This window comes from Camelus ferus, chromosome 13 (assembly GCF_009834535.1).
Source record: "Camelus ferus isolate YT-003-E chromosome 13, BCGSAC_Cfer_1.0, whole genome shotgun sequence".
NCBI classification, from domain to species: Eukaryota; Metazoa; Chordata; class Mammalia; order Artiodactyla; family Camelidae; genus Camelus; species Camelus ferus.
Window position 1 is genome coordinate 31,677,198 of NC_045708.1, and position 12,821 is coordinate 31,690,018.

The 12,821-nt window shown below is 54.5% G+C and overlaps 1 protein-coding gene across 4 annotated transcripts in view; it reads right to left on the minus strand.

Moving 5' to 3' along the window:
- The window catches only part of SLC6A9 (solute carrier family 6 member 9), a 30,739-nt gene extending 24,236 nt beyond the window's left edge, over positions 1-6,503 (minus strand). Inside the window, exons 1-2 of one of the 4 annotated variants that reach the window (XM_032494080.1) lie at positions 6,215-6,503; positions 618-733 (exon numbers count right to left, since the gene is read on the minus strand). In XM_032494080.1, the coding sequence (XP_032349971.1) occupies positions 618-647 (30 nt within the window). In that variant the 5' untranslated portion in view covers positions 648-733; positions 6,215-6,503. Of the gene's footprint in view, positions 1-617; positions 734-5,456; positions 5,825-6,023; positions 6,129-6,214 lie in introns of those variants that run through there. The other 3 variants (XM_032494081.1, XM_032494082.1, XM_032494083.1) reach the window with 3 other exon arrangements.
- Between the last annotated feature and the right edge of the window lie 6,318 nt (positions 6,504-12,821).

Consider the following 12,821-nt stretch of genomic DNA (forward strand, 5'->3'; position numbering starts at 1 on the left):
TGAGCCGCCTTCCCTCACTTAGCGGGCCCTGCTCTTGCCTGCTGCCTCTCAGAGAGACTCTGGGGCAAGGGAGGATTGTGGCTTGGGGAAGGGAGCGAGAGAAGTTTCCCGAGATCAGGACAGGATTCAAGATGAAATGCTCTGTGCTACTTTTCAGAGTGGAAGTAGAGAAAAACCGGACAGGGTCTGAGAACCTCTTGATGAGCACATACTGAATGCTCCCCGTGGCAGGCAGAGCACAAGGTGGGAGTGGGGGTGGAGGTGCCAGGGTGTCCACCAGGGGACAACCCCAGGTGTCCTGCTGTCCTTCCAGCAGGACAAACTGCAGCCTTCTCTCCAGGGTCTCTTGTGGTGAGGATGGGGAGTGTATCTCCTGCCTCCTGGCAGCCTTTTGGGCTCTGTGGCAGAATCTGCCCTGCTATGGGCTCAGAGCTGGGTGAGGGACTGCCCACCTGAGCCTGGGACAGCCCTAGCCCTCAGGAGCCCAGGCAGTGCCAGACTCGGGGCCCCATGGAGACTCCCAGGCTGTCCTGTCACAGTAAGCAGCTGACAGCAGGCCCCAGAGGGGATGGTGCTCAGGACCCCTCACCCCCCACTGTCCTTTTCCCTGTACTCACCAGCATCCCTTTGGCACCTTTTCCTACCATGGCGGCGGTGGGCTGGGGGCTCTGGGGTCCCAGACCACACTCACAGGCTCAGCTTCTAGCACCTTTCAGAGCTCGGGCCTCAAGAACTGTGGAGAGAGTAGAGTGAGGTGAGGACCTGTCCCAGGAAGGCCAGGACGTGTGGCCCTGAGGGCTCTCCAGAACAGACAGTACAGGGCCCGGATCATCAGCTTGCAGTCCCTCTTTCCCTCCTGCCCTGGCCCCCCTCCACCAGGCTATTTCCCATCTTGCTCCTTTCCAGATGACCCTCCATCCAGCCCCCACCTCACTCTTCTTCCAACCTTTCCCCTGGATCCCTTGGTCTCCAGGCTTCCTGTCCCAATGGGCAAAGGTCTATTTTTGACTCTCCAGATGCCCAATTCTATAAAAGATAAAAAATGAACACAGAACTGGGACAGGGTCCAATTCCTTCATCGTCTCTATGAATGGCTTCAACCTTTCCCCTGAGAGGGAGTCAGCTTGGATCAGCACAACCTCCTCAACCTCACCCTAGCCAGGCAGCCAGGATGCTCCTTCCCTATCCTGGTGCCACGCAGCTCGGGCTCCAGGGCAGCTGGGTTTTGTTATGTCACTAACTTGGACCAGAAGCTCTAGGCACACCAAACACAGCGTGTGTGGGCATGCCTCCCTACCCCTGCTTGGGCTGGCCCCTGCCTAGCACCTTCGCTCCTATTCGCCAGGTGAAATTCTACAAATCCTTTAGGACCCTGCTTAAGTATCACTTCTCCTCTGTAGCTTTTCCTGACACTCCTCTGACCTCAGCCCAGAATGAACAAATTTTTTCCTCCTTTCTGTGGTGTGCAGACTTCTACCAGTGTCCCTATCAACTCATATTAGACATATTTGCTTATAAGTCTGTCAACCACAGGTTGGCCAATCCTGAAGGGCTGGATGTGTTTCATTTACTCCTCTGCGCCCAGCACCTAGGGCAGCACTCATCTTGCAGGAAATGTTGGTGGAACTGAGTTGAACGGAAATAAACCGGTAAGGAGGAAACCTTGAAATGAGGGTCTGAGTCAGCTGGAGTCTTGTAGGAAGCCTCTGAGAGGCAATGTGGGGCTGGGGACAGATGGGAGGCTTGGCCATGTGGCATGCAGCTGTATGCAGGTTTAATGCCAGCCACAGATGGAAGAGGGGGGAATTTTTGACAGGTCACAGGAGAGGAAACAACCTTGGGGGAGCCTCAAAGAATTCCTCCCCAGGAGGAAAACACGGGGTCAGATGGACAAGGACATTCAACTTCCACAGAGCCTGGTCCCAGGAAGATCCGGCTCAGCCTCTGGGATCTTCTCTGGGTCCTCCCAGGGAGCAGACTCTACTCCCAAGGCTGTTTGGTGCCACTCTGCCCAACTTGCGTCCACCTCAAGGGCCATGTCTCACTCACAGGCCCAGGAAGTCATCGGAAGGCTAGAAAAGAGGAAGAAGCTATTTTTTGCCTATACAAACCAGCCCTGGGCTACCTGAGGCTTCTGCCCTGGCCACCAGTGTTCTGTACAACCTTCTCCTCAGGGCAGGGCCAAGTGGGGACGTGACTTGTGACCATTTCCCTTTGGTTAGTCACCCAGGCTGGCCTTCCTGCCTCTCAGTGTGGTGTCCCTAAAGAGGTCCCTGCTCATGGCTTTGGTCTCCTAGAGGCAGCCAGGATAAGAGGGGTTATGCTCCCCTAGAAGATCATACCCTTGTCCACCTCACTCACAGCACCCCTCCCTCTGAGCTGTAAACTGTAGATTTGACGTTCTCAAAGCTATCTCTCTTCGACCAACAAATAATCACGACAATGATGACAGTAATGACAACAGATGGCATTATTAAGAGTCACCTCATGGGTTGTGAATATGCCCTCTGGTCAGGTGAGTAAACTGAGGATACTCTGTCTTGGAACTTCGGGTACAGGGTGCTATCTCTGAGCACTGCAAATACAGTCCTTGTGGGCAGGGTGCTTACAGATTAGTGGAAAAAAGACGGCTTTATGGTCATTTCCAGGACAGCAAGTTGGATGTAAAGCACCTGCTTTTTCTCCTGCCTCTGTCATTTCTGTTAAATGGCCCCATCCATCCATTCAAAAAGTACCACCTGATCACCAGGCCCTCTCCTAGGGGTTGGGCATCCACATTTCTCAGGCACCAGACCTGCCCCTAACCTAGAATGGGCCACCATTGACCAGCAGTGGGTCAGAGTCAGTTTAGCATGTGATAAAGAGTTTGGGCTCTGGACCTGGCTCTGCCACTCACTAGGTATGTGAATTCAAGCAATTTACTTAACCTCTCCGAGCCTCAGTTTTCTCAGTCTGGAAGGTGGGTCTAATCCTACTTCCTTTGTATGTTCTGCTGAAGTTGGAAGTTTCTGCTTCATTTTTGACTCCACTACACGTCCTCCACTTTTTCCTTCCCTCCAATCCATTAATCTTCCCCCAACTCCTAAAGCCCCAGTTCTCTCCAGGAGTTCTCCACAGCCAACAGGATATGGCCTAAATTGTTCAGCAGGCATTTGGGGGTGGCCACAATTCAATTCATCTATTCCCCAAATATTTATTTTAGGCTTGCTCTGGGTCAGACCTGTGCTGGGCATCAAAAATGCCTCAGTCTCTGCCCTGCTGCAGCTTACAGGCTGGGGGAACAAATGAAACTGGTGACTCAAATGTGTATCAGTAAAGCCTTCGATAAAGGGTGTGAAAGTGAAAGAGTCTTTTTACACCAAGGGAACTTGGCCTTGTCTAAGAGTTACCGAGGACTTTCCTGAGGAAGTGATGTTTAAGAGTCAGAGGGAGTTAATTAGGCAATAGTGAGGAAGAGAAGAGGAAGAGAGATTCAAACAAATGAAATAATATGTGGAAAGACCATTGGGCTGGGGCTCAGGTAGCCAGGGAGAAAGCAAGCCAAAGATGAAGGTGGACAGATAAGCAGCGTCAGGGTCTTCAGGGCCTCAGTTTTGGTCTTTATCCTGAGGGCAATGGCAGCTACTGAAGTCTTTAAAGCAGAGTTGTAGCTGTGAGGAGGAGTAGTTGATGGAGCATGCACTTTGAAAACATCACCCTAGATTAGTGCGGAGAAAGGACTGGAGGGAGGCGGTGGTGGAAGAGAGGATATCAGTTAGGAATAGGCCAGGCCAGAGATGAGGGGACTTGGATCAGGAAGGTGGCAATGGGGTGGAGAGAGATGCACAAATTTGAGAAAAATATAGAAAGTAACTTTGGCAGGACTTGGAGATGAATTGGACTTGGGGGCTGAGGGGTAAGGTGGGGTCTCTGGTTTCTGGAGGTGTAATAGGAAGAAGCCAGTGCCAGTGTGAGACAGGAATGCTGGAGAGGCTGCAGGTTTGGAATGGGGAGAAGATCAGCAGGACTGAGTGAGCTGCGTTTGAGTTGTCTGTGAGCCACCAAAGGGTGATGCTAAGGGGGTAGTCTTAGGACCCTGGCTTACCTTTACAGTCTCATTGCTCAGTCTTGCCTCTCCTCCAAACAGGACTGTCAGGTCAATCAATTTTAAGAGTCAAGTCCTGGAGTCCTCACTAGGTAGATATAGACCTCACAGTTTCCAGGAAAGATAGTGGAGGAAGCATAATCTCCATTTGCTGTGATGGAGGGTATGGATAGGCTGTAGGAGTAGGGGAGGGACCTCAGTTCTGCCTAGATCCAAGGTCGGCTACCTGTGGCCACTTGTGGCCACCTGTAGGCCACCTATCCAGCCTTCCCGGAGGGTTCTTGCTTCATGCCTTCCCTCTTTTTTGAGCACCCTTGTCCCCATTTCCGTTTGTATATACCCTACCCATCTTCAAAACTTGTCCCAATGCTATTCTCGTCCGGAAGCCTTCTTTTCTCCTCCCAGTTGCAGTCAATCTTTCCACGGTACACACAAAGCACGCTGTGTACATCTGATTAACATGCTCCTCACACACAGCCGTTGCGGCATGGTTATTTGTGTCCAAATCTGCTTTCCCCACCAGCTGGAGAAATCATCTAGGGCAGAGGTGTGATTCTTCTGTGTGCCCGGAGCTGGGCACTGAGCGGGTACCGCCGCAGTCGCAGTGTAGGCCGAGTAAGGGAGCGTTTTCTCTGCGGTCTTTGGAAACACTTAGGCATGCTCAGTGCTACCCATTAGTCCCTTCCTATAACTAGTCCCAATCTTCTGATGCTCCCTCACTTTTGAGGGTCTTTAATCTCTTAGGTTCCTTGCCTACTTCTCCACTCCTCACCCTCTCTAGCCTTTATCTCCTAGCGGCCGAAGCATCAGGCTTTCAGCAAAGAAACAGAACCTGGCTGTGTACAAGAGCTGTCAGACAGTCAGGGACGCGGCTCCTTTAAGAGTGACCCGCGAAGGGCGTGGTCTGCGGAGAGCAGGCCCGAAAGGGGGCGCGGCTCCTTTAAGAAGCAGCCGGCAAGCTGAGAGGAGGCCCCAGAACGGCAGGAAGAGGCGAGGTCGCTTTCGGAGCTGCTGCACCTCCTGGAGCGCCCCGATTCCTCGAAGCGGGGCGCGTCCACCTTAATCCGAGTGCGAGGCGATGGGGGCGGGCGTTACATCAGCCGCCACGTGTGGGCCTCTGAGCTGGTGAGGGGGCGGCAGCCCCGCCCCCGGTCCCTGCGGTGGAAAAGTACCGGGGCGCCCAGGTCCCCGCCCCCTTGCCCCTCCCCCGGGCCGGCTACGGCCCCTCCCGGCCCTCCGGGAAAGCCCCCCCTCCCGCCCTGCCCGGGCCCCGCCGCTTGGCCCCGCCGCTTTCTCCCGCCCGGCAGTGGCTGCGGGGTGCGGGGCGCCGGCTAGGGGTGGGCGCCCCGGGCTGCTAGGCCCCTGCTCTCACCTGCGGCCGCCCGGGCTCGCCCTACGTGCACCCGGAATGAAGGCTGGGGTGGGGAGGACGCAGATTCTTTCCGGGGTAGCAGCCCCCAAAGAACACCACGGGCATAGCCCCTTCCCAAAGCCGTGGCCGGGAGTCGCGGACAAAGACACCCCGAAGGCGCCGAGACTCCCTGTCGCGGCTTCCCGGGACCTGCGGGCGCGCGGGAACCCGCACCCGGCCGGCGAGTGGGCGGGCAGATAGGGAGGCCGGCCGGCTGGAGGGACCAGATAGGCAGCCAGGCCGGCCAGCAGGGCGAGGAGATGGAAAGCCGGAGCTCGCATGCCGGGCACAGACCGGGCCCGCTGGTTCTCGTCGCCCGCAGGCCCCCGGCGCGCAGACCCACTGGCGCCTCAGACAGACGCTTTGGTTCCGGCACTGCCCGCACATCCTTGCGCCCGTCGCCCGGGACCGAACCGAAGTCGGCACGCAGCTCCCCCTCCTCCGGGAGCGCCCCCTCGCCCCGCGCCACCGTTCCTGCCCGCTTCAGCTCCTCGGTGACACTGGTGACACCCAGACGCGCGCACCTACCCCGACCTTTCCGGCGAGACAGACCATCCCCGTGCGTGCACCCACACTCTTACCCACAGATGCCCGCATGCATGCGCGATCACACACACACACACACACACACACACACAGCCCCGCGGACTGTGTGTCCGACGGCAGGACTGACTGAGGCGCAGCCGCAGCCGCAGCGCCCCCTTCCCCCAGCCCCTTACCATGCTGCAGCCCCCGGCCCGGGCGTGCTGGGTCCGCACCGCGGTGCACCCAGGTGGTTTTCTTAAAGGGAAAGTTGCATCAGCCTCCTGAGGCTCAGTGCTGCCGTGAGTCCGCCCGCCCCGCCGCGCCACTCGCCGCTCCTCCAGAGCTAGTTGTGTTTTGGTTTCGGGGAGGCGGGGGCCAAGAGTTTGGTGAAAGTTTGGAGAGTGAAGAAGGCTTGGGAGACCTAGCCAAGTCCCTCCCCTCTCTGAACAGCTCCCCTGGCCGCCCTGCCTCCCCCCCATCTCATCCCCACCCTGGCCGACTTCTTAGGCTCCTCCTCCCAGGGAATAAAATTACAAGTCGCTCCAGCTTTTAGATGATTGATCCTCACGAACCCCTGGGAGTGGGCTCTGTAAAGGAGCCCCCTTCTCCGTCCCTGCCTCGCTGCCCTCCAGCTGGGGCCCTTGGAGGAAGCAGATGTCGTCCCCTTCGGGCTAGGCTGGAATGAAGCTAGAAGGCCTTGGGCACTCGGGGTGCTGAGGCTTGAGTTAGCCTGAAAGGCCCCCGGCTTTCTGCGCCTGCGTTCCCCCTAGAGAGAAGTCAGAGCAAATTCCATTCCCTTTGGAGCAGTGCCGCTAGGGACTGTGGGCACAGCTGGGTAAGGCCTGGGTCCTACTCCTTGGAACTGGAGGGCTGGGGGTCCTTTCTCCACGGACCCTCCTTTGACCACGGATTTGGTCAGCCCTACTCTGGCAGTTGTATTACAGGGGCTACAGACACCCACCTGGGTCCCCTCTTCCCTCCCTGGGAGACAGACCTGGGTTCCTACTCCAGCTGGAGACTTTGCCAAAGGGAGCTTTGCTGAGCCTCAGTTTCCTGTCCTGCAAAATATACAAAACACATTGTTCTAGGCTGCCTCTGGGCAGCAAGGCTTGGCAATTGGTGGAAAGGGGCTCCCACACTTGCTTACCTTGAGCACTACCAGCTTTAAGGAGAATGACCAGTTAGTACTGACTGTCAAGGGACTGTTTTTGCCCCCAGCATCTGCTCAGGAAGGGGATCAGCACAGAGAGATAGTCTCTCCTCTGCACCCTGAGTCTCTTCCTCACAGTTGTCTGGCCAAGAAACCAGTTTTATTTGTTCCCTGAGGATAGTCAGCCTCTAAGAGGCAGATTCACACATGCAAACACACACAGGATCAATTGATGAGTGAGATTCCACTTTATTAATTTACAACCAGAGGCACTGAGCAAGATAACAGGTATCAGGCACAGATACTTGCAGCAAGGAACGCTCTCAGGCCTACACATAGTTCACTCCACCAGCCTTCCCTAGGGCGCTAGGGACTCAGAACTGACAACCTATTCACATTAGAGACTTGATCAAATCTAGGAAGGTCTGGAGATGTTAATCTCATCTTTCACTTTAACTTTGTCCCCAAACCTAGCAGGTATAGCATGTTTGGGATTTATATCCTCCTGTGAACGGATTGCAGATGTCTTGTGTGTGCTCGCATGCCTCTACTTGAGCAGTCTGTTGTGCCTGTGCCCACCCTGCTCCTGTGGATTTCTGTAGGTGGGTCTGTGTTTGTGGAAGAGTGTGTGCACTGCAGCAGCTCTGTGTAGAGGTGTGTGTGTGCCCAACTCCAGGGACTGGGTACATCTGGTCAAAACCCCACCCCCACCCCTTGCCTCTCCTGCTAGGGCATAAATTCTGTTTGTGATGGCTCCCTCCCTCCTTCCCCCTGGGGCTTGTCTAAAAGGGCCACCACACAGGGAAGGCAGGATGGAGGCCGCTGGACAATCCCCCAGGTAGTGGTGTGGGGACAAGGAAGAGTGTGAGAGGGTGGGACAGTGGCCTCCTTTCCCCTTGAAGAGTAGGCTGGGGGTAGGGGTGCCTGAGAAGAGGGCACTGAGTGTCAGTGTTGCTTCTGAGACTGTCATGGCCGAAGAAAGTGAGACTTCCCGCCTCACCCTAAGGACCCCATATGAAGGGAGGCAGGCTCAAATGCTCAGAACCAGACCCCCAGGAGCCTCTCAGGACCTGTGGCTGGGGGTGGGGTTAGAAGAAGAGTGGAGTGCTCAGGGTTCAGCCCTCTGAGCCTCTATCAGGAAGAAAGAGTGTCTGGGATTAATCTGGGGCCAGGGCCAGCCTAGTACTTTAGCCCATGGGGTGGGGGGAAAAAGATTTTCCCCAGAGTATTGGGGAAAGTTGATTTTACTAGACAGATGACACAACACAAAGAATATTTGCATATAGATGTTTGTATTTTGTCTTCTGTGATCTAGAAAGGGCTTCAGGCAGCCACACAGTGAGTTGAGTCCTGAGGGGAAGTTTATGAGAAAGATTCTGTTTTTTTGAAAAGCCGTCTCCACAAGACAGGGACTAAAGCAGCTGTTTTTTTCCAACCCAACCGAGGCCCCAAGGGAGGCAGGTTTGGGCCTAGCCCAGGTCAGAGCTGGGATGGCCTTCATCCCAGGCTGTGAGCTCCTGGCCCTGGGCAGATGGCCCACAGGGTGGGAAGGGTATGGCCAGCCTGGGCCACTGTGGGGAGAGTGGAGGGGTCAGGCCAGAGGACGGACAGGAGGACTGTTGGAGTCAGACATCATACTGGCGAGCTTCTTCCTGGGGCAGGGCAGCAGAGGACGGGCAGCAGCCGGGCCCCACCCACTGTGGGCTAGGGCGTGTCTCAGGAGCCTCCAGCTGCTATTTCCTGGGAGGGCAGGCCCCGGGCGTCAGATCCCCCAGTGCTGGCTGGTTTCACTTGTCAACATCAGCCTGCAGGAACCAGGCCTCTGTTGGGACCCAGGGAGTGTGCTTAGGTGTATGTCTGGTGGGAACAGTGATAAGGACAGATGTGGGCCACTTCTGGAAGACACTGTAGGAGCCTGGCAGCCCTGGGCACCTGGTGGGGAGGGGTGCTGAGGGGCCCTTCTGGGAAGTTGGGGGAGGGTGGCAGCCTGGCCTGGGCCCCAGCCTCAGGAGCTGCAGAAGCCCACCTAAGCTCTTCTCTCAGATTCTTCCTGCCTTGACCTTGGAGCTTAGTGGTCAGTGCCTGGCACCTTCCTTGCCCTGTCCCAATGCAAAAGAGCCGGTTAGATTGGTTCCAGATCTGAGCTGTCTCTGGGGCTCCATGTGCCGTTCAGGCCATCCTGTTGTGCTTTCTCTGACCCTGGTCCATGGGGGCAGCATGAGCCAATTATGGGAATCAGAGCAGGGTTCAAGGCCGGGCCTCAGCAGCTGCAGGTAAAATGAGACATAGGGATTGGAAATACTGACTTTGGCCCTGTCTGGGGTATAGCCCTGATGTCCAGAACTTTCCATGTCAAGATTCCTAAATAGCTTAGAGCTCCCAAAGTCCAGAATTCCCAATGCCAAGGGTGCCAGAGCTCCCAACATTGCAGAGAACCCAAACCCGAGTTTCCAGCACCCGGAGCACCCAGTGCCCAGCACCCAGGGGGCCTAATTCCCAGGGTGCCTAACATCTAGACCACCTGATGTTCCTAACAACCAAGCTCTCGGTGCACCAACAGTCCCAGTTCACTGGAGAGGAATCTGGAGGGGAGGAGTGGTAGCCCTCATGACCCAGATCCCTTCAGTGACTGGCATCTTCTGGAGAATGGCCATCGCAGAAGCTGGGGCCGGGGGTGGTTCTGGAAACAACAGTGGATGCTTCCTGGATGCTCCCATTCTGTGGAGAGATCAAATCTGGTAGCTTTTCTTCCAGTCCTACCTCCCCCTGGTCACATGAACTGTGTAAATGAATGTCCACTTGCTCAGCCTGTATGAGCGGACATCTGCTCTGTGCTGGGAACTGTGCTGATTTCTAGGAACTTGGCCCTGAGAGAAAAGGAGTTCCTACTCTCCTATATGGGACATGTGACTGTGTGCCTGTGTCATGTGCCAGTGAGGGGCACATGACCCACTGAGGTCTGTGGCCCATGTGTGGCCGAGGGCTTGGCCATAAGAATGAATGTCTTCCAGTGTGTGACAGGGATGATGGGAGGCCATGAGCACAAACTGTCAGCAAGTTGGCATGTCTGACTGTCAGAGCCAGTCTGGCTGAGTCCGTACACCTGGCTATCCTTAGAATCCCTCCCTGCCTCACTGCCTTCCCTAAGGGATGAGTTGTAAGGCTCCTCTTCCCAGCATCAGACCTCCCCGTGGGGAGCAGGGGCTGGCCCAGAGCTAGAGGCTGACATCCAGAGCCGCCCTGTGGAGGGACTGGTGATTCCTCCCACTGCCCCTACTCCTGCTGAACCCAGAGCCTCTTTGGATTGGGAGGAGTGGCTAAAAGTGGAGCAGCCAACACCAAAAATAGCCATCCACCCTGACACCACCCCTCTGCCCAGTCCAGCCCAACCCCGCTTGCTGACCTGAAGCCTGGGTAAGGCTGCTGTCAGACTCCACTTCCCTAGCTCCCATCTGAGTAACCCCTTCAGCCTTGAGAGAAGGCGAAGCCATGGTGTGACTGCACGTGATGACATCATAGGGAGCTATGGCATCAACGGCCGTGACACCAGGGACTCCACACATGGGTGATACATGGCCGCCATGAGTGGGTGGGGCTCCATCTGCTGGCAGCACCCCACAACTCCCAGTTGCTGAGGATGGTGAGGCTGGATAAGGCCGTGCCCCTGGGGCCCTGCCTTATCAATCTCCCCCACTTGCCTGATGAGCTTCTTAAGGTGGGCTAGCTCAGGGAGCAGGCAGGGAGCAGGCTGGAAGAGCAGAAGGGTCAGCTGGGGCTGGCTGAGCTCCAGGGCAGACAGCTGGGGTCTGGAGAGTCCTGGCAGAGCCCCAGGAAGGGGCGGGAGGGGCCACTCGGAAAGGAATATGGATTCTGAATTCAGGCTGCCTGCATTCTTATCCCAAGTTTTCTACCTAATAGCCAGGTAAACTGGAACCCAGTTTCCTCAATATTCCTCCAGAGGAAGATGATTAGTAGTGACTATCACACACTTATTTTTGTGAGGAAGAAATATGTGTGAAGTAGGCATAGAAGGGGGCCTGGTATAGAGTCAGTACTCGCCCTCCTCCCTGGGTGAGATCAGGAGGTACCCCTTGCCCAGCAGCACACCCTGGTGGCCTGGGCCTTGCTGGGTTTTCCAGAGTCTGCACAGCCCCATGTACATCCCTACACCTTCCCAGCCTGCACTTGCCTCCAGACTCCCCAGGACTCCTGGACTTTCTGGCAGGGTTCTTCCAGCACCCCCCACTGACATCTTAGAGCCCTGGTGCCCTCTGCTGACACAAGCCATACATGGCAGTTACAGCCCTATCCCCAGGGCACGTCTAGCCAGACAAGGAGCTGTCACTTGTCTGGTTATTTTATGTCTTCCTCACATCCTCTTTACAAGATAGGAATTATCTCCACCTTGGAGAACTAAAACCCAGGCAGGTTTAATAACTGGCCCTAGGTTACAGAACTAGTAAGTGGTAGAACCTGAACTTGAACCCAGGTTGGCCCGTCTTCAAACCCTACACTCTCACCTTGTGAACAATATGCACACTGTCACAGGGTGACCCTGTAGATGTTTTGTGTGCCACACTGATCATTGGAGTGCCACTCTAACTGGGTGTGTGCTCATTGAAATTCTTCAGCCTGTGAATATAAAATAGTGTGAATTGGATTTGAGCACAATAAGACTGGGTGTTTAGTGGAACTTTTTGTGCGGCGTTGGTGTAGGCCATAAGATTGTATTGTGTGAATGTAACCATGGTTCAGCTGGTTATTTTTGCTGTGTGACGTTAGCCATAGCAAAGTCCAGCTCTGTGTGTGTGTGAGTGGTGTGTGTGTATGTGTGTTTCTATGTGTGTGTGTGTGACTCTGTTGTAGAGGGATGTGTGGCTAGCTAGAGAGATTGTGTGGGGGAAGGTGGCCGAGGGCCCTGAGTTCCCAGCACCACTTGCCTTTGCGGTCCCAGGACTGTGTCTGCTCACCATGACACACATGATGGATGACTTCACATGCCTGATGCACTCCCATGGGCCTCCCCGTTCTTAATCCTCCCCTCTCCCCCACTTTTTTTGGAGGAAGTAAAGCAAATAGTACTACAAATGGAGTTGGTTTTCATTTTTTTCCATGGGATATTTGAGAGCCTTTTACAAACCTTTGAGTGATATCTCAAAAAAAAAAAGTCATTTAAAAAGGCAAATAAATGTGGCTATTTGAATTCTTTCATTTGAGTTTGAATGTCAGTTCTTATCTGTTCTTGGGGTCTTATTCACAGACCCCTGGGGGTCTCAAAGACCCTTGCAGGGGATCCACAAGGCAAAAATGATGTTCATAATACTACTAAGTTATTATTTGCCATTTTCACTTCATTGATATTTGTGCTGATGATGCAAGAGCAGCAGTGGGTAAAACTGCTGGCACTCAAGTAGGAATCAAGGCATGGTCCCAACTGTACTAGCAGTCTCCTGTATTTTTCTCTGCCACTATGCGTGCACAGTACAAAAAAAAAGGCAAGAAAGTGAAATAAAGAATTTTAAAAGTCCAGTTTCACTTTAGGGTGTCCTTGATAAAGCAAAAAAAATTATTAATTTCATGAAATCTCAACTCTTTTTTAAAATCTTAATTAAAAAAAATTGAAGTACAGTCAGTTTACATGTTGTGTCAAT